Genomic DNA, 22,185 nt, shown 5'->3' with positions numbered 1-22,185 from the left:
CAAGTTTCAAAAAAAAAAAAAAGTAGCATTCTCAATTTAATAGTATTAAAATATATTTTTACACCAAAAAAATAGGTAAATGTTAGTAAATAAATTTTACAAAATTAACTCAATTTAAACTCATGTCCATACTCCAGCAAAATATCACTTACAAAAATATAAATAGGTAAATGTTAGCATTAAAATATATTTATTTGGTGTGAAAATATATTTATTACTATTAAATTGAGAATGCTATATTTTAGTGGACATCTGACTTCCAAGTTTCGTTTCATTTGAATGGCGTCTGACTTCCAAGTATGTTTTTTTCTTTAGCGAATCCAAGTCACGTTGAATCTCAGTGGCTCTCTCTAAGTTTGTTAAAATTATAATCAATGATTCAATACCATTCTCAATCTTTTTCATAAATTTAAAAGAGATATTTTCATCAAAGATATATATACATCAATAAAAATTGGTATACTTAATCTATATTATAACCAAATTAAATATATAAATTTTTGTTGATTTATATGTATCTAATAAAAAGAATCCGAGAGGCAGTAATTTTTAAATGATTGCAAATAATTTCTGTAAAAAAAAAGATTGTACATAATTAATTAGTAATAAATACTTCTTCCGTTTCAAAATAAATGACCTAGTTGACCAAAGTCATGTTTGTCAATATACAACTTTAACTGTTAATATCTTAAATTATATTTTATTAAAAATTATAAAAATTATATATTTTAAAAATACTCATCGAGACAAATCAAATATCTCATATGCTAATATTTGCATTTATATATTAGTAGAAAAATATGATAAAAGCAGATCATATGAATAGTACACAAAGTAAAAAATAGGCCATTTATTTTGGGAGGAAGGAGTAGTAAATATGCATCTGCATGCACCAACAATGAATTGGTCCAACTTGTAAGGGTTTTGGTCCCCTTAAGCATGTGGTCAGTTCCTGGCTCATACGTATGGAGAAAATTCGATTGGAAGGAGAAAATCCACCTCGTCTGCCTCACAGGTTCCCAACGATATTGGTAACAGAGTAGAAACTTCATGTCAATATCACTTTAAAAATAACAAGTGGGGACGAAAGCTATCAATTTTTCTTCTGAAAGAACGTAGAACTGAATCTTCACATCACTGCCCCCACCCACTAACTTTATTGTTTCCGTCGAACCAGAGAATATGGGAAACCGATTTTACGTGGTTACTGCGTCGACGCAATAATTGATATAAACCGTCTAATTTAAAATATCATGCAATTGTGGAAACTTATAACTGCAGCAGATCCATGTATGAGAATTTGTGGTAATCATAACTGATATTACATCACCAATTAAAGAGAACATAATTTTTTTAAAAAAAAACCCTTTCTAAAACCACATGCAGGGCCGATCCCGAGTATTTGAAGGTCATGTTTGAAAATTTAAAATGAATCTTTAATAAAAATATAATTTTTTTTAAAAGTCATTCTCTATTTAAATTGTAAATAATATAAAAAATAGTCATCATAGTAAATAACATCTAAAAGCAATATATTTTAATCAATGACATTAAAATACATCTTCAATCTAATATCATTATCAACTTTACATTTTCTTAGAAAAAAAAACTTTCTTGTAATGTTGCTTCTTTTTTTACAAACAACCACAAGTTATTTATAAAATTAAGAGTGTGTTTATTAAATATTTTATTTTTTGAGTTATAAAATATTTTTAGTAGTAACAAAGTCATTAATTTTTTTTACTTATATAATTTTTTTAATAAACCGATATAAATAATTAGAGACCCTAAATATTTGAGGCCCTATGTGGTGGCTCACCTTACACACCCACAGGGCCGGCCCTCACCAGATGATTCTAGTGCCTGCCATCCATGCAACATTCCATGATTCCACTATAATCCAATGTTCATTGCATATGCTCTTACCTCACCAATTAAAAAAACCTTCTAGAAGACTAGAACCTATGCTCTTAGGCCTGTCTGTCCACAATAAGCTATTTCTTTGACTACATAAATTATAAAATTGTACAAGTTAAAATTAAGAGCGACAAATCATCGTGAGTTTAGTTCGATTGGTAGAATTATTGCATTCAAATCTTAAACACTTTACTTATTCACTTATAAGGTGGTGAATTTTTAGCCACTAAACTACTGGACAAAAAATAAATAAATTAAGAGCAATAATATAATATTTTTATGAAGATACTTTATGAGTCATCACCTTTCCCTTCCTTGTATGTGTATTAGTTTCGGTAAGTGTTGACCTCTAAACCACTACCAAAACAATAATAAGAAAAAGATAGAGTGATAATATAATGTTTTTATCATTATACTTCTCCCGTTCCAAAATATAAGGGAAAATTGGTCAAAGAAAGTTGATTTATTTGGTTAAAAATTTGAACTAAATACATCAATTTTGGTTGACCAATTTTCCCTTATATTTTGGATAGAGTCATAGAGAGAGTATTATCATAAAAACAAAATAAAAGAAAATAATTAATTGAGAGTTGTGCATGTAATATATTTTTTATAATAGTTGTGCATGTAATATTAATTATAGGTACAAATTAAAAAATAATTATATGACATTGAAAATTATAAGTACTATTAGTTATTATTTTGCTTTTTTTTTTTTTATATATATTTATACAAATATGCCGATTATTATAGGGTGGGAGAGTAACATGTTTATCTTTATCTTTACTAGCGGGCCAGGCAGGCGCGTTCCGCGCCTGCCTGTGTCTAACTTATGTACCCAAAAAAAAAGATACGCCTTATGTTATGGTGAGTTTGTTAATAAAAGATTTTTGTTGCTACTAAAAAAAAGCAAGGGTAATGTTGGTATTATGAAAATTCTACCCCAAAACTCATGTATTCTTTTTATATATTATAGTATAGAATAGATATAGATGAAAAAACCATAAAAAAAAAAAGAGAGGAAGTTAAGGGCAATTATGGAATAATTAAAAAACCATAAAGGAAGTTAAGGGCAAAATGGACCAAAAAAAATCCAGCCCAAACTCCCTTATCCCCTTTATATATTGTTATAGATAAAACGAAATAAATAATAGGGTGGAAGAGTAACATCTTTATAAAATGAAATGAAATAAATTATAGGGTGGGAGAGTAACATCTTTATAAAACGATATAAAATTTTGTCTAATGTGCACACAGGTAAGTTTTGCATCACACATTTATGTAAATTTAATTATTATATCTCATTTAATCTAATGATACTATTTATTATTTCAACCGTGAAAACTAACTTATAGTACATGATACAAATATTGTCCACAATGGACTTATTTTACTGATCACTATTATGAGTAAAAAATAATTTTTTAAGCTTATTGAAAAATTGATGTATCTTACTGCACTTGTCGACAAAATGGTATCTATATAATAGGAAGTTGAAACACACTTGAATTCAAGTCCAACACCCAACAATTCATAACAACTCCTTATTATTAAATTTTTCCAACATGGTTTTGCAAGCAAACATTAATGTTCCACACTTTGCACTATTTCCCTTGATAGCACAAGGTCACATTATCCCAATGATAGACATAGCAAAACTCTTAGCACAACATGGTTCCATTGTTACCATTTTCACTACACCAAAAAATGCATCACGTTTTACTTCAGTTCTTTCTCGTGCTATTCTCAATGGTCTCCAAATCAAACTAATAACCCTAAATTTTCCATCAAAACAAGCTGGATTACCCGATGGTTGCGAGAATTTCGATATGGTTACCATTTCACAAGATATGATGTATAATCTTTTTCATGCAGTTTCTTTGCTTTATAAACAAGCAGATGAACTTTTTGATAAATTGTCACCAAAACCAAATTGCATTATCTCTGATTTTTGCATTCCTTGGACTTCTCAAATTGCTGAAAAACATCACATTCCTAGAATTTCATTTCATGGTTTTTCTTGTTTTTGTCTTCATTCCATTTTGAAGGTATTTACTTCAAATATTCTTGAAAGTATCGATTCAGATTCTGAGTTTTTCGCTATTCCTGATATACCTGATCAAATTCAAGTCACCAAAGAGCAGGTTCCAGGAGCAGTACAACTGGAAAGTCTAAAGGAATATGCTGAGAAAATGTTTGAAGCTCAAATGAAATCATATGGTGAAATCATAAACAGTTTTGAGGAGTTAGAGAAAGAATATGTTAAGGGTTACAAAAAGATGAGAAATGATAAGGTTTGGTGTGTTGGTCCTGTTTCACTTTGTAACAAAGATGGTTTAGATAAGGCTCAAAGAGGTAACATAGCTTCAATAAGTGAAAATAATTGCTTAAATTTTCTAGATTTACATAAGCCAAAATCTGTTGTTTATGTTTGTCTTGGAAGTTTAAGTAACTTAATTTCTTCACAACTTATTGAATTGGCTTTGGGATTAGAATCAACAAAAAGACCATTTATTTGGGTTATTAGGGATGGAATTGGTAAAAGTGAAGAGTTGGAAAAATGGATTAGTGATGAAAATTTTGAGGAAAGGAATGAAGGGAGAGGGTTAATAATTAGAGGGTGGGCCCCACAAATGGTGATATTGTCACATGGTTCCGTCGGTGGATTCTTGACACATTGTGGTTGGAATTCGACACTGGAAGGGATAAGTTTTGGTGTTCCGATGATAACTTGGCCGTTATTTGCTGATCAATTTTTGAATGAGAAACTTGTTACTCAAGTTTTGAGGATTGGTGTGAGTCTTGGTGTTGAGGTTCCATTGATGTGGGGAGAGGAAGAGAAGTTAGGTGTGGTTGTGAAGAAAGAAGGTATTAAGGAAGCAATATGTAATGTGATGGATGTGGAGGGAGAAGAGAGTAAAGAGAGAAGAGAAAGGGTTAGTGAACTTAGTGAGATTGCAAAAAGTGCTATTGAAAAAGGTGGATCTTCTTATCTTAATATTACTTTGCTTATACAAGATATCATGCAACTACAATCAAGCACCAAAGTTGAAACTTGATAAAGAGAAATGCAATTTAGAATATTATTTGTCCTTTAATTGATGTTATTTTTTTTTTTTGTTAGTGCATATTCCACACTGCAAAAGCTTGAAATTATGTAGTTTCATGCATGAAATTAGGTATTGAATATACTCGTTTAATTTATAAGAAGAGGGTGTACTATATATTAATATAAAAAAGAGAGGGTATATTATATATATATATATATATATATATATATATATATATATATATATATATATATATATATATATATATATATATATATATATATATGTTTTAGTTTTATTTTGGTTATATGATTAAAAATTAAAATTGTCTAGTCATAAGCTGCTCCTTATTAAATGAGACTCCCATAAAAATGAAGGGTTTATGTGTTTTTAAAGAATTCCATTAATTTTAATTACTCTCGATAATATATTAAACGAGTTCAGATTTGTGAAATTTTTTATAAAAATAATTTATAACTTTTAATTCAACGGTAGATTTTATAAAATTTGTATTCGTTAATATCCATTCATTTCTTTTCAACGGTAGATTTGACAAGAATGTTTACTAGTATATTTGATATCCATTCATTTGTTTTGGTGCACCGCTGGTATAAATTTTTTTTACATTTATTTTCAATGATGCGTTGTCACATCATTTAATGAAAGTGACACACATCATGTGTTTTTAAATATCATACATGATCATGTATAAATTAAATTCTGTTTTTGAAGTTAATATCCATTCATTCCACATACCCTATAAACCGAAGTTCCAAGGTTTGTCCTTTTACTGTATTTTTTTCCATTTTTTAGTTATGTCCCTCTCACTACTCTGGAATTTACGGAAGAGTCGTATACACAATATATTGCTTGTAATATTATCATCCTAAAAGACATAGCAATCACTTTATAGGGGATGTACTATCACCTCACAATATGTATCAGTATCACCGTCAACCTTACTTGACAATTGACATATTAAGATTTTTTTATTATTATTATTTCATGGCGGTTTGGCCTGCACAATTTTCATTTGTCTTCTTTGTAATGTGTAAAACACATAGCAATGCATACATTGAACTATACAATTCAAAATAAAGAATTTCTTTTTCTTACGGCAATGAATTCTTATTATAGTTAATCCATAAAAACATATGTAGGATAAAGATGGTCCAATTGCTTATCTTTTAGGAAAATGCTAATAAATATATATTTCCAATACCTTTAAGTGCACTAGTTTGCATAATCCTATCTTTTATCTTTTATTAGATAATATTTGGATTTTTCCTAATACATTATTATATCACGCTCAGCATCTTATGATTTCACACTGTTGGATCAAGAGACAATCTAAAGTAACAGAGTATAATCACATTTTCGGTTACTATTCATAAAGTCGGTACCTTGTGATGTAAGACTGCCTTATGATCTGTCTTATCAGTACAGAAAACAATAGACAAGTTAAAAATAAATTAAGTGCATGAAGATAAATAAGACAGATCGTTTGTTAATCCAGTTCGGTGCAACATCACCTAATCTGGAGGATTATCAATCCAGGAATGAATTCACTATAATGTGGAGAAATGGGATGCAGTCAGAGTTTAAACTTCAGTCCCTCAATTAATATCTCTTAGTAGCTACCAACTAAATTGTGGGGGAACAATCCAAGTGGCGGTGCTACATTGCTAGGCGAAGCAATCGAAGGTTGCACCCTAGATGGTGAAAGTCCAGTAGCTGAAAGCATCACACACCTGCCATATATTTACAAAATTCAATATAACGATGATGATCATAATAGTCATAATTTTTTTTTTTTTTACTAAACTGATCTGACCTTTACTTGTTTACAATAAATGTCACCTTCAATCTTGCATAGGGTAAAAACTCTGGCGTTGCCACCTAGTTAGTACAAAGAGTTAAATGAAATAGCCAAAAACATAAAACAAACATATATATGATTCAAATAATCCAACATTTACATTTCCATATGTAACCTCTCACCTTAAAAAATTAACTAAATTCATGAACAAAGTTAGTATATAAGTATATCTTGCAACTTTAGTTAATCAATATCCTTAACCTTTCCAACTATACAAAACATGGCATCCCAAAATAAAAAAGTTCATTTTGTATTATTCCCAATGATGGCACAAGGCCACATGATCCCTATGATAGACATTGCAAAAATATTAGCAAAACATAACAATGTTAATGTTACAATAGTAACCACACCACAAAATGCATCACGTTACACATCAACCATAGCACGTTATATTGAATCTGGTTTACACATTCAATTAATTCAGCTTCAATTTCCATCTAAAGAGTTTGGATTACCAGAAGGGTGTGAAAATCTTGACATGTTACCATCACTTGGTATAGCATCAGATCTTTTCAATGCATCAAGATTACTAAAACAACAAGCTTTGAAGTTATGTGACGAGTTAACACCGCCACCAAGTTGCATAATTTCAGATATGTGTTTGCCATATACAATCCATATAGCTAGAAAATTCAATATTCCAAGAATTTCTTTTGTTGGAACAAGTTGCTTATATGTCTTAGCTTTGCATAATATACATGCTAATAATATGATGCAAATTATGGCTAATAAAGAAAATGAGTACTTTGATTTGCCTGGTATTTCTGAAAAAATTGAAATAACTATAGCACAAACAGGAATAGGATTACAGGGTGAAGCTTGGAATCAATTTAATGAAGATATGGGTGAAGCTGAAATGGGTTCATATGGGGTAATAGTGAATTCTTTTGAAGAGTTAGAGCCATCATTTGTGAAAGATTATAAAAAAGTAAACAATGACAAAGTTTGGTGTATTGGTCCTGTTTCACTTAGTAACATTGATTACTTGGATAAGGGGCAAAGAGGTAATAATAATAAGGTTTCAAGTGGTGAATGGAAGCACATGAAGTGGCTTGATTCTCAAAAGCAAGGGAGTGTTATCTATGTAAGCCTTGGAAGTTTATGTAATATAACACCAACACAAATGATAGAGCTTGGTTTAGCATTAGAAGCTACAAAAAGACCTTTTATTTGGGTTATTAGAGATGGAAATCAATTAGAAGCATTGGAAAAATGGGTTGAGGAAACTGGATTTGAAGGAAGAATCAATGGTAGAGGCCTAGTAATTAAGAGTTGGGCTCCTCAGTTATTGATATTGTCACATCGTTCAACCGGAGGATTCTTGACACATTGTGGTTGGAATTCGACTATTGAAGCAATATGTGCCGGTGTGCCAATGGTTACATGGCCACTTTTTGCTGACCAATTTTTGAATGAGACTTTAGCTGTGCAAATATTGAAAGTTGGTGTGAAAATTGGGGTTGAGAGTCCTTTGAATTGGGGTGTGGAAGAGGAAAGTAGTGTGTTGGTGAAGAAGGAAGATATCGTTAGAGGGATTGAAAGATTAATGGATGAGACAAGTGAAAGTGAAGAAAGAAGAAAAAGGATTAGAGAGCTTGCTAATATGGCTAAAAAGGCTGTAGAAAAAGATGGATCTTCTCATTCTAATGTTACTTTGTTCATCCAAGATATCATACAAAAAAATAAAGATATGATTCAAGGAACAGGAATAGAGGAGTTGAAGGAATTTGAGGAGAAAGTATATGATGTTGAAATAAAGTCAAATGGTGCAATCTTAAACACTTGTGAGAAGTTGGAGAAAGAATATGTCAAGGATTACAAGATGGAAAGAAATGATGAGGTTTGTAGTGTTGGCAAAGAGAGTTGTTGAAAATGCATGTGGATCATGTGATCTTAATATGACTTTGCTTGTCCAAGATTTCATGCATCAACAATCAAGCATCAAAATTGAAACTTGAAGAGATTTGAAATATATAATATTTGTCCTTTTGTTTTCATTATTTGTTTTCTTTTCCTATTGTTGTATAATGTACACTGCAAGCATGAAGTTATGTTATAAATGCATGAAGAGGTATTGAATTAATACTACTTTATAAGAAGGTGCTATATGTTTTCACTTCATTATATATTCAAAATTGAAATTTATCTAATCCAAAGGGAAAAAACGCATAGACTATCTGAGAATAAATCGAGGCCAGTAGGGAGCTAGGATCTAAAAACCTGCCAACCAGCCGCGATGCTACTCAAGTGTGACCCCTCTACTCCGGTCTATTGGTTCCAACACAAAATTGATTTCACTTCGCCACGGTCAGTAGTGGAAAGTCTGTTTGGCCAGTAGTTGTATCTCCTTTCTGCACTAGTGGTGTGACCAGGATTTTTACTAAGAGTAGAGTTTAATCCTATCCACCGGCACCGGACACCAATTGCTCAGCATAAGTGGACTGCCAGAGAAGATAAAATTATAGCGAGATAATTAACCATATGAACCACACAACATGATGCCAAACTAAAGCCAAACCATACGAACAAAAGGAAGTGTGGGATGACTTGACGAAATATCGGTTGTATTAAATTTGTTGCAAAGACAAGAACAAGAGAAGTGGCAGATGAGACTAATTTATCCTCAATATAAAAATGTCATCAACTAATTTAGATTTTATTTTCTGTATATGGACAAAATGGGTCTTCATTCAGAGATATATATTATCAATTACATTAAAAAAGAAAGCCGTCCAAATAAATAGTCTTTAACATATATCAATTTTGTTTCACTTGCTAACTAGCTGTTAAGAAGACAATGAAATGAAAGGAAATATATATAGAAGAAAAGGTAAGAAAAAACTTAACTCATATGTAAGCGCATAATTGTCTTATACTTGCTCAAATTTGCACCATGGGAGGTTATATATAGGGTAAATAGTGTTATACCCCCCTGCAAATTTTTTTTTTGAGATTACCCCCCTGCAATGTCAAGATTCTTTGCGTTACCCCCCTGGCTCAACAAGTGGGCATATGACATGGAAGAATCTTGACGTGGCATGACACATGGAAATTAATTTATTTTTTATTTATTTTTAATTGCCAACTCATTAATTAATGTGGGTTTTTAATTAAAAAAATGAAAAAAAAACTTAAAAGTTGTTATATTTTTATGAACTTACTTAAAAGAAAGTTTTTTTTTTTTTTTTACTAAAAGTTGTTATTATATATATATAAAAAAATTCTTATATATATATATAATAACTAATAATAGAGTAACCAAAAAAAAAACGAAGATGAAAAAAAAACTAATAATAATAATAGTAACCAAAAAACTAATAATAATAATAATAATAATAGAGTAACCAAAAAAAAAAACTGCAATCACATAGTAACGCAAGAACAATCGCTTTGCCCTAACCCCCAAATTGAAATTGAAAACGAAGAACAATCGTTGCATATGAACGGAATGAAAAAAAAAAAGTTTCTTTAAATAAAAAAATTTCTTTAAAAAAAAAAGTTTCTTTAAAAAAAAAAGATTTCTTTAAAAAAAAAGTTTCTTTAAAAAAAAAGTTTTTTTCATTTTTTTTAATTAAAAAATAAATAATTACTGAGTTGGCAATTAAAAATAAATAAAAAATAAATTAATTTCCACGTGTCATGCCACGTCAAGATTCGTCCATGTCATATGCCCACTTGTTGAGCCAGGGGGGTAACGCAAGGAATCTTGACATTGCAGGGGGTAATCTCAAAAAAATATTTTGCAGGGGGTAACGCAAAACTCGCCTATTTTGCAGGGGGGTATGACACTATTTACCCTTATATATATCACTTAATTCGATGGCATTTGGATTCACAAGAGAGAAAGAAAAAAAACCAAGTATTTAGCAGTTAGTGTAGCATATATATAAATGCGTCAATATGACATGTAATTGAATGATTGAATAATGGATATACCTCCAAACAAATTTTAGCCGAAATGTTCACATAGTTTTTATAGAAAAAATATAATATTTAATTATGCATATATAATTTAAGATTTTCCTTAAATTATATCTTGAGCATATAAAATTTCGACATTAATGATACATAATTTATATATGTTGGGTTTTTTATGTTGGCTACATTTTGCAAAAACATCATTTAGTCAAAGTGTTGAGACATATGTGCTTACATCATGTGTTGAGACAGATGTACGTACACATTAGAACAACACCTGTGTGTCTGACTGTGCGCCAGCTAGCGTTATTGTTTTATATTCAATCTTCTGAAGATTTGCTGGAAGAATTATTTCGTGGTGATTTATACAACAAGGCGCACATGGTCCATTGTTTCTGAAGGCAGCCGAACCCTAGTTCTATTTTCTAAAGGAATAAAATAACTTTTAGAAAATATAATATTTGTTTCAAAAATATATCTGCTGCTGCTGCAATTTTGAAGACCTAATTTCGTCTTTAAGCCCAAGCTAGTCTTCTGCTATATAAAGGGTGTTGCTAACCCTGTTTTATACACCGAAACTTGAAGCTAAAATAGAATATCAAAGATGTAGTCTTTTAAGGGTTTCGTGTCTTTAAGCCACTCTCTAGGAGAGTTGGTGTAAAGTGAACCACTCGGGTTGTGAGATGGTCACCGTGTCCTCACTCAGAAACCTGAAGGTAATGAGTTGAATATTGTACTTGGATGAAGCTTTTAAGCAACTCCAAATTATGAACTTAGTCGTTGGCTAGGTGTTAATTTCATTGAAGTGTGTCTTCTAGTCTGTTCAGAATTGTTTCGTTGATCCAATCGCTGTCTGTGATTGAAGAGGGATTGAGGAGGGCCTCATAGGTGAGCCTTAGGTAGAAAGTATAGCATGGGTAGTGATTAAGTGAGGAGTTGTAAACCAGAGAGTTTAGCTCTGAATTGATACTATTTAGTGGACTTTATCCCTAGCTTGCTATGCCCCCAGAGTAGGCTGTTGTGCTGAACTGGATTAACAATTCTGGTGTGTTGTTTATGCTTTTCAGTATATGTTTTAATGCTCTGCTTTATTGTTCTTACTGCTAAGACAAGTGTTACGACAAGTGTCTGCACATCGTGAACAACACTTATCTACTGTGTACCAGAATTTCAATATACTCTCTTCATCCCAAATTGTAAGAAAATTGATGTATTGAATCAAAAACATTTGTCCATTTTTGTTTACAATTTCGGATGGACCCTCTTATATTGACGTAGATAAAAGTACAAAACAAACTTAATAATCCAAATTTCACATATGTAAGCGCTTACATCACCTTAAAAGCTCTTTAGGGAGTTCTACACAAGTGTATCTTCTTGTCTTTGGGTGGTGACAACCTTTTTTATTTTATTTTTATAAAGGCATGACTACAACTATTTGAGCTATCTAAGTACACACGTATTTGAATAAATATAGAAGGAGAAAATAATCACATAATATGCATTTTAAGCTAATTAAATTATATATTTGTGTGTGTCTAAATATGTGCCCAAATTATTTTAGTCACCTAAATATTTTTCATCATTTTTTTTCTTTATTTTATTTTATTATATATTAGGATAGGATCAATGAAGTTTTTGAACATAAAAACTCTACATACTGATACTATCTAAGCCACTCAACTCTCGCCACTAGACAAAATAATATGACTTTTCATCTTCTCTTTTTCATTCGGTACATGTATTTTTGGAAACGGATTTCCTACTGTTACAATAGGACGCTGTAACAGTCAAAGACCGTTCGATCTGAATCAGTGGCTCATATTGAATAGAGATAGATTAATCACAGCTGTCCGATCAAAAATCAGTGGCTATGATTTAAAACAGCGGGAAACTGTGTTAATATCTACGGCAACAAATCTGGGTCCTATATTTTTCATCTTATTATAAACTATTTGTTGTCATTTTCGCATACATTAAAAAAGTATATAAAATTCTTGTAAGACATTCATATTTATATTACTATATAGTAATATAAATATGTCTTACAACTTTAATTTAGCAAAATTCATTGTTCACCATATCCTTAATCCTTTCCAATAAAAAAAAATCATATCATTAAATCAATCCAAGTTCCAATTCCAACAATAGCATGGGATCACAAGATGCAAAGATCCACTTTGTGTTATTTCCATTGATGGCACAAGGTCATATGAATCCCATGATGGACATTGCAAAGATATTAGCACATCAACACAATGTTAATGTTACAATAGTAACCACTCCCCAAAATGCATCACGTTTCTCATCAATTCTAGCACGTTATCTTGACATTCAAGTAATTCAACTTCAATTTCCATGTAAAGAGTTTGGATTACCAGAAGGGTGTGAGAATCTTGATATGTTACCATCACTTGGTATAGCATCTGATTTCTTCAAAGCATCAAGATCTCTAAAACAAGAAGCTGAAAAGTTATTTGAAGAGTTAACACCACCACCAAGTTGCATAATTTCAGATATGTGTTTGCCATATACAATCCATATAGCTAGAAAATTCAATATTCCAAGAATTTCTTTTGTTGGAGTAAGTTGCTTATATCTCTTGGCTTTGCATAACTTACATGTCACTAATATGAATGAAACTATGGCTAATAATGAATCTGAGTACTTTGTTTTACCCGGTATCCCAGACAAAATTGAAATGACCATAGAACAATTAGGAGCAGGAAATAAGGGTGAAGCTTGGAAACAATTTAATGATGATGTGCTTGAAGCTGAAGTGGGTAGTTATGGGATACTCATGAATTCTTTTGAAGAATTAGAGCCAACATATGCAAGGGAATATAAAAAGGTAAGAAATGATAAAGTTTGGTGTATTGGTCCTGTTTCACTTAGTAACATTGATTATTTGGATAAGTTTCAAAGAGGTAATAAGAATAAGGATTCAATTGATGAATGGAAGCACATGAAGTGGCTTGATTCTCAAAAACAAGGGAGTGTTATATATGCAAGCCTTGGAAGTTTATGCAATATAGCACCAATTCAAATGATAGAGCTTGGTTTAGCATTAGAAGCTACAAAAAGACCTTTTATTTGGGTTATTAGATATGGAAATCAATTAGAAGTATTGGAAAAATGGATTGAGGAAAGTGGATTTGAAGGAAGAATCAAAGGCAGAGGCCTAGTAATTAAGGGTTGGGCTCCTCAGTTATTAATATTGTCCCATCGTTCAACCGGAGGATTCTTAACACATTGTGGTTGGAATTCGACTATTGAAGCAATATGTGCCGGTGTTCCAATGGTTACATGGCCACTTTTTGCTGACCAATTTTTGAATGAGACTTTAGCTGTGCAAATATTGAAAGTTGGTGTGAAAATTGGGGTGGAGAGTCCTATGAATTGGGGTAAGGAAGAAGAAAGTAGTGTGTTGGTGAAGAAGGAAGCTATCATTAGAGGAATTGAAAGATTAATGGATGAGTCAAGTGAAAGTGAAGAAATAAGAAAAAAGATTAAAGAGCTTGGTGAGATGGCTAAAAAGGCTGTAGAAAAAGATGGATCTTCTCATTATAATGTTACTTTGTTCATCCAAGATATAATACAAAAAAATAAAGATATGATTCAAGGATTAGGAACAGAGGAATTGAAGGAAATTGAGGACAAAATGTTAAATGTATGATGCTGAAATAAAGTCAAAAATGGTGCAATCATAAACACTTGTGAGGAGTGAAAATGTGAATCATGTCATCTTAATTTGACTTTGCTTATCCAAGATTTCATGCATCAAAATTGAAACTTGAAGAGATATGAAATTTATAATATTTGTCCTTTTGTTGTCATTTTTTTTTTCTTTTTTATTGTGGTATAATGTACACTGCAAGCATGAAGTTATCTTATAAATGCATGAAGAGGTATTATACTTTATAAGAAGAAGGTGCTATATGTTTTCACTTCATTTTCCTTATATATTTAAAATTGAAAATTGTCTAATCTAAAGGTGCTCCTAGTTTGTATGTTTTCATCATGAAATTAAACTTTTTTTTTCTTCTTCAAAGAGTCTGGCGGCTAGATATTCAAATTGTTGTTTAAAGAAGATTGGAACAATATACGTACACTCTCTCTGGCTTCTATTTTCCATAGACTTTATTTGAGGTAGTTCTATTTTAGGCGAGTCACTTCGTGTGTAATATTATTCTTAGGTCAGATGACTGATCCCGAACTAAATTAAATTGGTGGTGAAAGCCGAAAAAAAAAACACAAAAGTACATAAATCATTTTTTAATAGAAAAATACTAAATATCAATTTACCATGAAGCAGAATACTAGATATCATATATGCGTGGTAACTCCTTACCAAATATACGCATGGTAACATGATGTCGTGCATGTCATGTGGCTAATGTGTCGTGCTATATAGCACTGCCGATGTAGATTAATCATATCACCGTAAAATTGCAATCAAAACTTTACATCTATAATATGGTAAAAAGTAAAAACCAACAAGAGTTAGTGAAATTTTAGTTTCTATTCGAAATTAATTATGATTAATGATTTTCGTTTTTCTTGCAATAACATGCTCTCATTTTCAATTTCGTTTGTATTTGGAGACCTGTGATGACTAGAGAGTAGGTGAATATACGTGCAATTCAATTTTACAGTATAATAATAGATATATTATGATGACAAATTCTAATATGGACCAATTAAATTAAAAAACAAAACCGTTCAAAATAAAAAAAAAAAAAGTTACACTACAAACAAATATTGTACTGTGTCCACTAGATTAAGCTAGCGAAGAAGACAATGAAATGAAGCGCTTAATTGTCTTATACTGCTCAACTTTGCACCACAGGTGGTTCTATCACTGCACTTGATGGCATTTGGATCACATGCACTTGTTCCACAACTCTACACGCTCTTTTCTTTATTCACAAGAAAAATAAAGTTAGGGAAAAAAACAAGTATTTAGCCACTGAACTGCTTAATCTGGTTCGGAGTCAGTTCTGACATTAAGTGGTTCAAACCCCTTATCGATCGCAGTTACGGACGATCGAAATGTGGTACTCCTTACTAAATTCAGTGTCAATCATCGAGGATTGAGTTTTGGCGATAAACAAAGTAAACAGGGGCAATTAAAAAATCCGTCCAATTTGTTAGTCGTTGCTAGCTAACTAGTGAAGACAAAGCTCTTTAGGGAGTTCTACACCGGCGACAAATCAAACTTATATGATTCAAATAATCCAATTTTCTCATATGTAAGCGCTTACATCACCTTAAAAGCTCTTTAGGGAGTTCTACACAACACAAGCGTCTCTTCTTGTCTTTGGATTGTCACAACCTTTGTTATTTTATTTTTATTAAGGTGACCACACCAATTTGAGACATACTTGAATAAAAATAGAAAAATAGAAAATAATTAAATAATATGGATTTTAAAATAATTAAGTTATATATTTTTGTTTGTGCATTTAAATAGTATGCCCAAATTATTTTAGTCATCTAATCTAAATACTTTTCATCTTTTTTTATACACAATAGTCAATAAAATTTAGACCTAATAACTCGTATATACTACTCAAACCCTTCAGCCTTCACCACAAGAACAAATTTAATGGTTTTTTTTTTCGGTGCATGTATTTTTCATCTTATTATAAACTAGCTTTTGTCATTTTCGCATATGTAAAAAAGTATATAATTCAAAATTTCCATTTTATAACGATGTGATGTTTGTAAATTTTTTTTGAAAACTTGGTATCCGGCCCTAGGACCGACTAATCCAAGGGGACCAATCTCACCGCCCACTTGCGGGGCCCCATTTAAAGCCAAAGTTTTTCTCTTTTCTCTGTATGGACTTAACCCACCGAAATTAGAACTAGGAGGAATCGAACCTGAGACCTTAAGAGGAGCATACTCCAAGGACCTAAGCCAACACTACTAGACCAAGACCAACCCCAAGTGGGTCACTTTGTGTGCGGATGACCCCAACTCTGATTTCTTATCCAAAAATAAATTAATAGTATTAATAAAATGTATATTTAAAATATAAATAAAGTAATATATCGAATAATTTAAAATATAAAACTTATGCTGTATTTAGGGAAAGAAAATTCAAAAGGCTTGCTTGCTAATATTCAGAGATATTACTATATATATATATAAATATGTCTTACAACTTTAATTTAGCAAAATTCATTGTTCACCATATATACAAATAACATCATCATCATCCCTTAATCCTTTCAACAAAAAAAAAATTACATAGCCTTTAATCCTTCCAAGTTTCAACAATACCATGGGATCCCAAGATGCAAAGGTTCACTTTGTGTTGTTTCCAATGATGGCACAAGGTCACATGAATCCCATGATGGACATTGCAAAAATATTGTCACAACATAACAATGTTAATGTTACAATAGTAACCACTCCACAAAATGCATCACGTTTCTCATCAATTCTAGCACGTTATCTTGAAATTCAATTAATCCAAATTGAATTTCCATGCAAAGAGTTTGGATTACCAGAAGGGTGTGAGAATCTTGACATGTTACCTTCACTTGGTACAGCTTCAAACTTCTTCATTGCTTCAAAATTTCTACAACAAGAAGTTGAAAAGCAATTTGAAGAGTTAGCAACACCACCAACATGCATAATTTCAGATATGTGTTTGCCATATACAATCCATATAGCAAGAAAGTTCAATATTCCAAGAATTTCTTTTGTTGGAGTAAGTTGCTTTTGTCTCTTCAATTTGCTTAATTTACATGCCAAAAATATGAATGAAATTATGGCCAATAAGGAAAATGAGTACTTTGTTTTGCCTGATATTCCTGACAAAATTGAAATAACCTTAGCACAAACAGCACTAGGATTAAAGGATGAAGCTTGGAAACAATTTAATGAAGATATGGTTGAAGCTGAAATGGGTACTTATGGGATACTCATGAACTCTTTTGAAGAGTTAGAGCCAACATATGCAAGAGAATATAAAAAGGTAAGAAATGATAAAGTTTGGTGTATTGGTCCTGTTTCACTTAGTAACACTGATTATTTGGATAAGTTTCAAAGAGGTAATAATGATAAGGTTTCAAGTGGTGAATGGAAGCATTTGAAGTGGCTTGATTCTCAAAAGCAAGAGAGTGTTATATATGCATGTCTTGGTAGTTTATGTAATTTAACACCACCACAAATGATAGAACTTGGTTTAGCATTAGAAGCTACAAAAAGACCTTTTATTTGGGTTATAAGAGAGGGAAGTCAATTAGAAGAGTTGAAAAAATGGATTGAGGAAAGTGGATTTGAGGGGAGAATTAGTGGTAGAGGCCTAGTAATTAAGGGATGGGCACCTCAGTTATTGATATTGTCACATTCTTCAACCGGAGGATTCTTAACACATTGTGGTTGGAATTCTACTATTGAAGCGATATGTGCCGGTGTTCCAATGGTTACATGGCCACTTTTTGGTGATCAATTTTTGAATGAAAGTTTAATTGTGCAAATATTGAAAGTTGGTGTGAAAATTGGGGTGGAGAGTCCTATGAAATGGGGTGAGGAAGAGGAAAGTAGTGTGTTGGTGAAGAAGGAAGATATCATTAGAGGAATTGAAAGATTAATGGATGAGTCAAGTGAAAGTGAAGAAAGAAGAAAAAAGATTAAAGAGCTTGGTGAGATGGCTAAAAAGGCTGTAGAAAAAGATGGATCTTCTCACTCTAATATTAATTTGTTCATCCAAGATATCATACAAAAAAGTAAGGATATTGTGTCATCATTTGCCAATGGAAATACCATAAAAGGAAAAGAATGAAATGTCCTTGTCATGCACCATTTATGTGATTTTCTGTACTTTGAATGTGGTATTATGTGCGATTGTAACATTAACATTGCGATGATGTTCAAATATATCTGCATTGTCCATCATGGGATTCATGTAGCCTTGTGCCAACAATCGAAAATTTAATCTATTGATACTCATATGATATTTTATGAACATTAATAATATATAATTATTATTTTAGGACCTAAAATTTAATCTATTAATATACATATGATATTTTATGGGTATAAATAATATATAAGTAATATTATAGGACTTCAAAATTTTGAGTTGAGTCCCTCAAAATTTTGAGGCCCGATTCCGTCACACTTCTCGCACATGTGTGCAGGCCGGCCGGCTCTGTTGGAAACAATTATACAAAGTTTATAGCTTTGCATCTTGGGATTTAAAATTTTAAACATATAAGCAAAATGAAGTGTTCACATATAGCACTTTCTTGTTACAAAAAAGTATGAATTCAATAGCCTCTTCAAGCATTTATAACATAACTTCATGCTTGCAGTGTACACATTATGCAATAATAGAAAAATAAAACAAATTAAGATCACATGATCACAATTTTAAAAGCTCTCTTTGCCAACACTACAAACCTTATCCAACTCCTCACAAGTGTTTATGATTGCACCATTTGACTTTATTTCAGCATCATACATTTTCACCTCAATTTCCTCCAACTCCTCTGTTCCTGTTCCTTGAATCATATCTTTATTTTTTTGTATGATATCTTGGATGAACAAAGTAACATTAGAATTAGAAGATCCATCTTTTTCTACAGCCTTTTTAGCCATATTAGCAAGCTCTCTAATCTTTTTTCTTCTATCTTCACTTTCACTTGTCTCATCCATTAATCTTTCAATTCCTCTAATGATATCTTCCTTCTTCACCAACACACTACTTTCTTCTTCCTCACCCCATTTCAGAGGTATCTCCACCCCAATTTTCACACCAACTTTCAATATTTGCACAGCTAAAGTCTCATTCAAAAATTGATCGGCAAAAAGTGGCCATGTAACCATTGGAACACCGGCACATATCGCTTCAATAGTAGAATTCCAACCACAGTGTGTCAAGAATCCCCCGGTTGAACGATGTGACAATATCAATAACTGAGGTGCCCAACTCTTAATTAATAATCCTCTACCATTAATTCTCCCCTCAAATCCACTTTCCTCAACCCATTTTTCCAATGCTTCTAATTGATTTCCATCTCTAATAACCCAAATAAAAGGTCTTTTTGTAGCTTCTAATGCTAAACCAAGCTCTATCATTTGTTTTGATGTTATATTGCATAAACTTCCAAGGCTTACATAAATAACACTCCCTTGCTTTTGAGAATCAAGCCACTTCATGTGCTTCCATTCATCAATTATTCCATTTTTATTATTACCTCTTTGCCCCTTGTCCAAGTAATCAGTGTTACTAAGTGAAACAGGACCAATACACCAAACTTTATCATTGTTTACTTTTTTATAATCTTTCACAAATGATGGCTCTAACTCTTCAAAAGAATTCACTATTACTCCATAAGAACCCATTTCAGCTTCACCCAAATCAATATTAAATTGATTCCAAGCTTCACCCTTTAATCCTAGTTTTGTTTGTGCTATAGTTATTTCAATTTTTTCAGAAATACCAGGCAAATCAAAGTACTCATTTTCTTTATTAGCCATAATTTGAAACAAATTGTTAGCATGTATATTATGCATAGCCAAGAGATATAAGCAACTTGCTCCAACAAAAGAAATTCTTGGAATATTGAATTTTCTAGCTATGTGAATTGTATATGGCAAACACATATCTGAAATTATGCAACTTGGTGGTGGTGTTAACTCTTCACATAACTTTTCAGCTTCTTGTTTTAGAAATCTTGATGCATTGAAGAAATCTGTTGCTATACCAAGTGATGGTAGCATGTCAAGATTCTCACACCCTTCTGGTAATCCAAACTCTTTAGATGGAAATTGAAGTTGAATTAATTGAATGTGTAAACCAGATTCAATATAACGTGCTATGGTTGATGTGTAACGTGATGCATTTTGTGGTGTGGTTACTATTGTAACATTAACATTGTTATGTTGTGCTAAGATTTTTGCAATATCTATCATAGGAATCATGTGGCCTTGTGCCATCATTGGGAATAATACAAAATGGAGTTTTTGATTTTGGGATGCCATGTTTTGTATAGTTGGAAGGATTATTGATATTGATTAACTACGATTGTAAGACATATTTATATACTAACTTTGTTCATGAATTTAATTAATCATATATATGTTTGTTTTATGTTTTTGTCTATTTCATTTAACTTTTTGTACTAACTAGGTGGCAACGCCAAATTTTCTACCCTATGCAAGATTGAAGGTGACTTTTATTGTAAAAAAACATAGGTTAGATCAGCTTAACGTTGAATGAGAGTTTTAACATTGAAACTTTAATATCATATTTTAAATTTTATATAAAATAATTATAAAATTAATAGAGTAAATTGTGGCGGTTGTATTTGCTAATTGCGGCGGTTTTAACCGCCGTTAAAAGCCTTTTGCTGCATCCTAAGCTTTTTGCGGCGATTAGAACTAAGCGCTGGAATAGGCGCCCAAAAAGCATTTTGCGGCAGTTTATATTTAATTAATTGATTGTGGCAGTTACCATTACAACCGCCGCAATTATTTAATTAATTGTGGCGGTTCAAATAACCGTCGCAAATCGCAATTGGCTTTTGTAGTGGCGGTTCCATTCAACCACCGCAATAAGGATTGCTGTCATCAGACTTTTTTTTGTAGTGAAATGACTATTATTAACACCAAAAAATTAAAAATAAAGCCAGAGCATAACTCCTCATTTTAAAATTATTTTATGTTCGAGAGAACTCGAGTTTGATGCTTAATGGTACTTTGACCAGATTTTATTTATCTCATGTTGGAACTATGAATTATTAGGGTCCCTTTCCCTTAAGAACTGTAAGATTAGTAAAAAAAACTTATTCGTTTTTGAATTATGCTATTTTAACATATTAAAAAAAAATCTTTAACAATTCTTATGTAATACTACTATGTATAGAAATACATCGTGGTAAAATTAGTTTGATTTTTCCTCTTATGCTTTGCTTATCATTTCTTTATCTATATTAATATTATGTATAAAGAATTCCAAAAACTTGATTTAGTGGTAAAAAGATACGTCTTTAATTTGAGAGATTTCATGTTCGAGTCCAAGTATTTTTTATGTATGTGTCATACGAACCATGGCATATGGCCTCATAAAAATGGGGGCTTAAAAAAAATATAGGTTAGTAGTGTTACTTAATGATGGGTATAAAATGAGGGATTGGGCTTCCAAGTGAGGGATTGTGAAATCTAAATATTTAAGATTAAAGGACCAAAGTATCTATCACTTGTGCCAAAAATTCATTTCTTGTGTGGTGAAGAAATTTACTTCTAACTAATCTTTCCAAGTTAAGATTTCTAGAAAAACCGTAATAGATAATTTTTGTTTGAGAGTGGTAGTTTTTGGTTCACACACCAATGCCTTTGTCAGCTTCACTAGAGAACCAAGCATTAGGATCTGCAAATGCAAAAGCAAATTCACATCAA

At 31.6% G+C, this 22,185-nt stretch overlaps 5 protein-coding genes and 1 long non-coding RNA gene across 6 annotated transcripts; 4 read left to right on the top strand and 2 right to left on the bottom strand.

Annotated features, from left to right (window-relative positions):
* Window positions 1-3,068: 3,068 nt before the first annotated feature.
* LOC123889349 (UDP-glycosyltransferase 1-like) lies at window positions 3,069-5,176 on the top strand. Its single transcript, XM_045938637.1, has one exon. It carries the CDS (start codon window positions 3,483-3,485, stop codon window positions 4,974-4,976), a length of 1,494 nt encoding a protein of 497 aa, XP_045794593.1. The 5' UTR covers window positions 3,069-3,482; the 3' UTR covers window positions 4,977-5,176.
* A 1,037-nt stretch (window positions 5,177-6,213) lies between these two features.
* Window positions 6,214-9,753, bottom strand: LOC123892709. Its single transcript, XR_006803265.1, has 3 exons — window positions 9,070-9,753; window positions 6,802-6,866; window positions 6,214-6,718 (listed from the first exon to the last, which is right to left on the bottom strand). It is a non-coding gene; the product is annotated as an uncharacterized LOC123892709 (long non-coding RNA).
* Window positions 6,912-8,942, top strand: LOC123892708 (UDP-glycosyltransferase 73C1-like). Its single transcript, XM_045942561.1, has one exon. The coding sequence runs from the start codon at window positions 7,067-7,069 to the stop codon at window positions 8,717-8,719; it is 1,653 nt and encodes a 550-aa protein (XP_045798517.1). The 5' UTR covers window positions 6,912-7,066; the 3' UTR covers window positions 8,720-8,942.
* A 2,660-nt stretch (window positions 9,754-12,413) lies between the features above and the next one.
* On the top strand, window positions 12,414-14,714 carry LOC123891556 (UDP-glycosyltransferase 73C1-like). The gene has a single exon (XM_045941431.1). The coding sequence runs from the start codon at window positions 12,920-12,922 to the stop codon at window positions 14,441-14,443; it is 1,524 nt and encodes a 507-aa protein (XP_045797387.1). The 5' UTR covers window positions 12,414-12,919; the 3' UTR covers window positions 14,444-14,714.
* A 2,200-nt stretch (window positions 14,715-16,914) lies between these two features.
* On the top strand, window positions 16,915-18,678 carry LOC123892542 (UDP-glycosyltransferase 73C6-like). Its single transcript, XM_045942352.1, has 2 exons — window positions 16,915-16,992; window positions 17,027-18,678. The coding sequence occupies exon 2, from the start codon at window positions 17,057-17,059 to the stop codon at window positions 18,563-18,565; it is 1,509 nt and encodes a 502-aa protein (XP_045798308.1). The 5' UTR covers window positions 16,915-16,992; window positions 17,027-17,056; the 3' UTR covers window positions 18,566-18,678.
* Window positions 18,679-18,853: 175 nt separating this feature from the next.
* On the bottom strand, window positions 18,854-20,812 carry LOC123889798 (UDP-glycosyltransferase 73C1-like). The gene has a single exon (XM_045939294.1). The coding sequence runs from the start codon at window positions 20,767-20,769 to the stop codon at window positions 19,156-19,158; it is 1,614 nt and encodes a 537-aa protein (XP_045795250.1). The 5' UTR covers window positions 20,770-20,812; the 3' UTR covers window positions 18,854-19,155.
* Window positions 20,813-22,185: the final 1,373 nt, after the last annotated feature.

The sequence above is a fragment of the Trifolium pratense genome, linkage group LG6 (genome assembly GCF_020283565.1).
Source record: "Trifolium pratense cultivar HEN17-A07 linkage group LG6, ARS_RC_1.1, whole genome shotgun sequence".
In the NCBI taxonomy this organism is placed as follows: domain Eukaryota; kingdom Viridiplantae; phylum Streptophyta; class Magnoliopsida; order Fabales; family Fabaceae; genus Trifolium; species Trifolium pratense.
The sequence above is the reverse complement of the archived record's forward strand: the minus strand, read 5'-3'. Positions and strand labels throughout refer to the sequence as shown.

Bases quoted from the DNA above. Each gene is read 5' to 3' on its own strand.
- LOC123891556 (XM_045941431.1), top strand. From the start codon at position 12,920: ATGGGATCACAAGATGCAAAGATCCACTTTGTGTTATTTCCATTGATG.
- LOC123889798 (XM_045939294.1), bottom strand. From the start codon at position 20,769: ATGGCATCCCAAAATCAAAAACTCCATTTTGTATTATTCCCAATGATG.
- LOC123892542 (XM_045942352.1), top strand. From the start codon at position 17,057: ATGGGATCCCAAGATGCAAAGGTTCACTTTGTGTTGTTTCCAATGATG.
- LOC123892708 (XM_045942561.1), top strand. From the start codon at position 7,067: ATGGCATCCCAAAATAAAAAAGTTCATTTTGTATTATTCCCAATGATG.
- LOC123889349 (XM_045938637.1), top strand. From the start codon at position 3,483: ATGGTTTTGCAAGCAAACATTAATGTTCCACACTTTGCACTATTTCCC.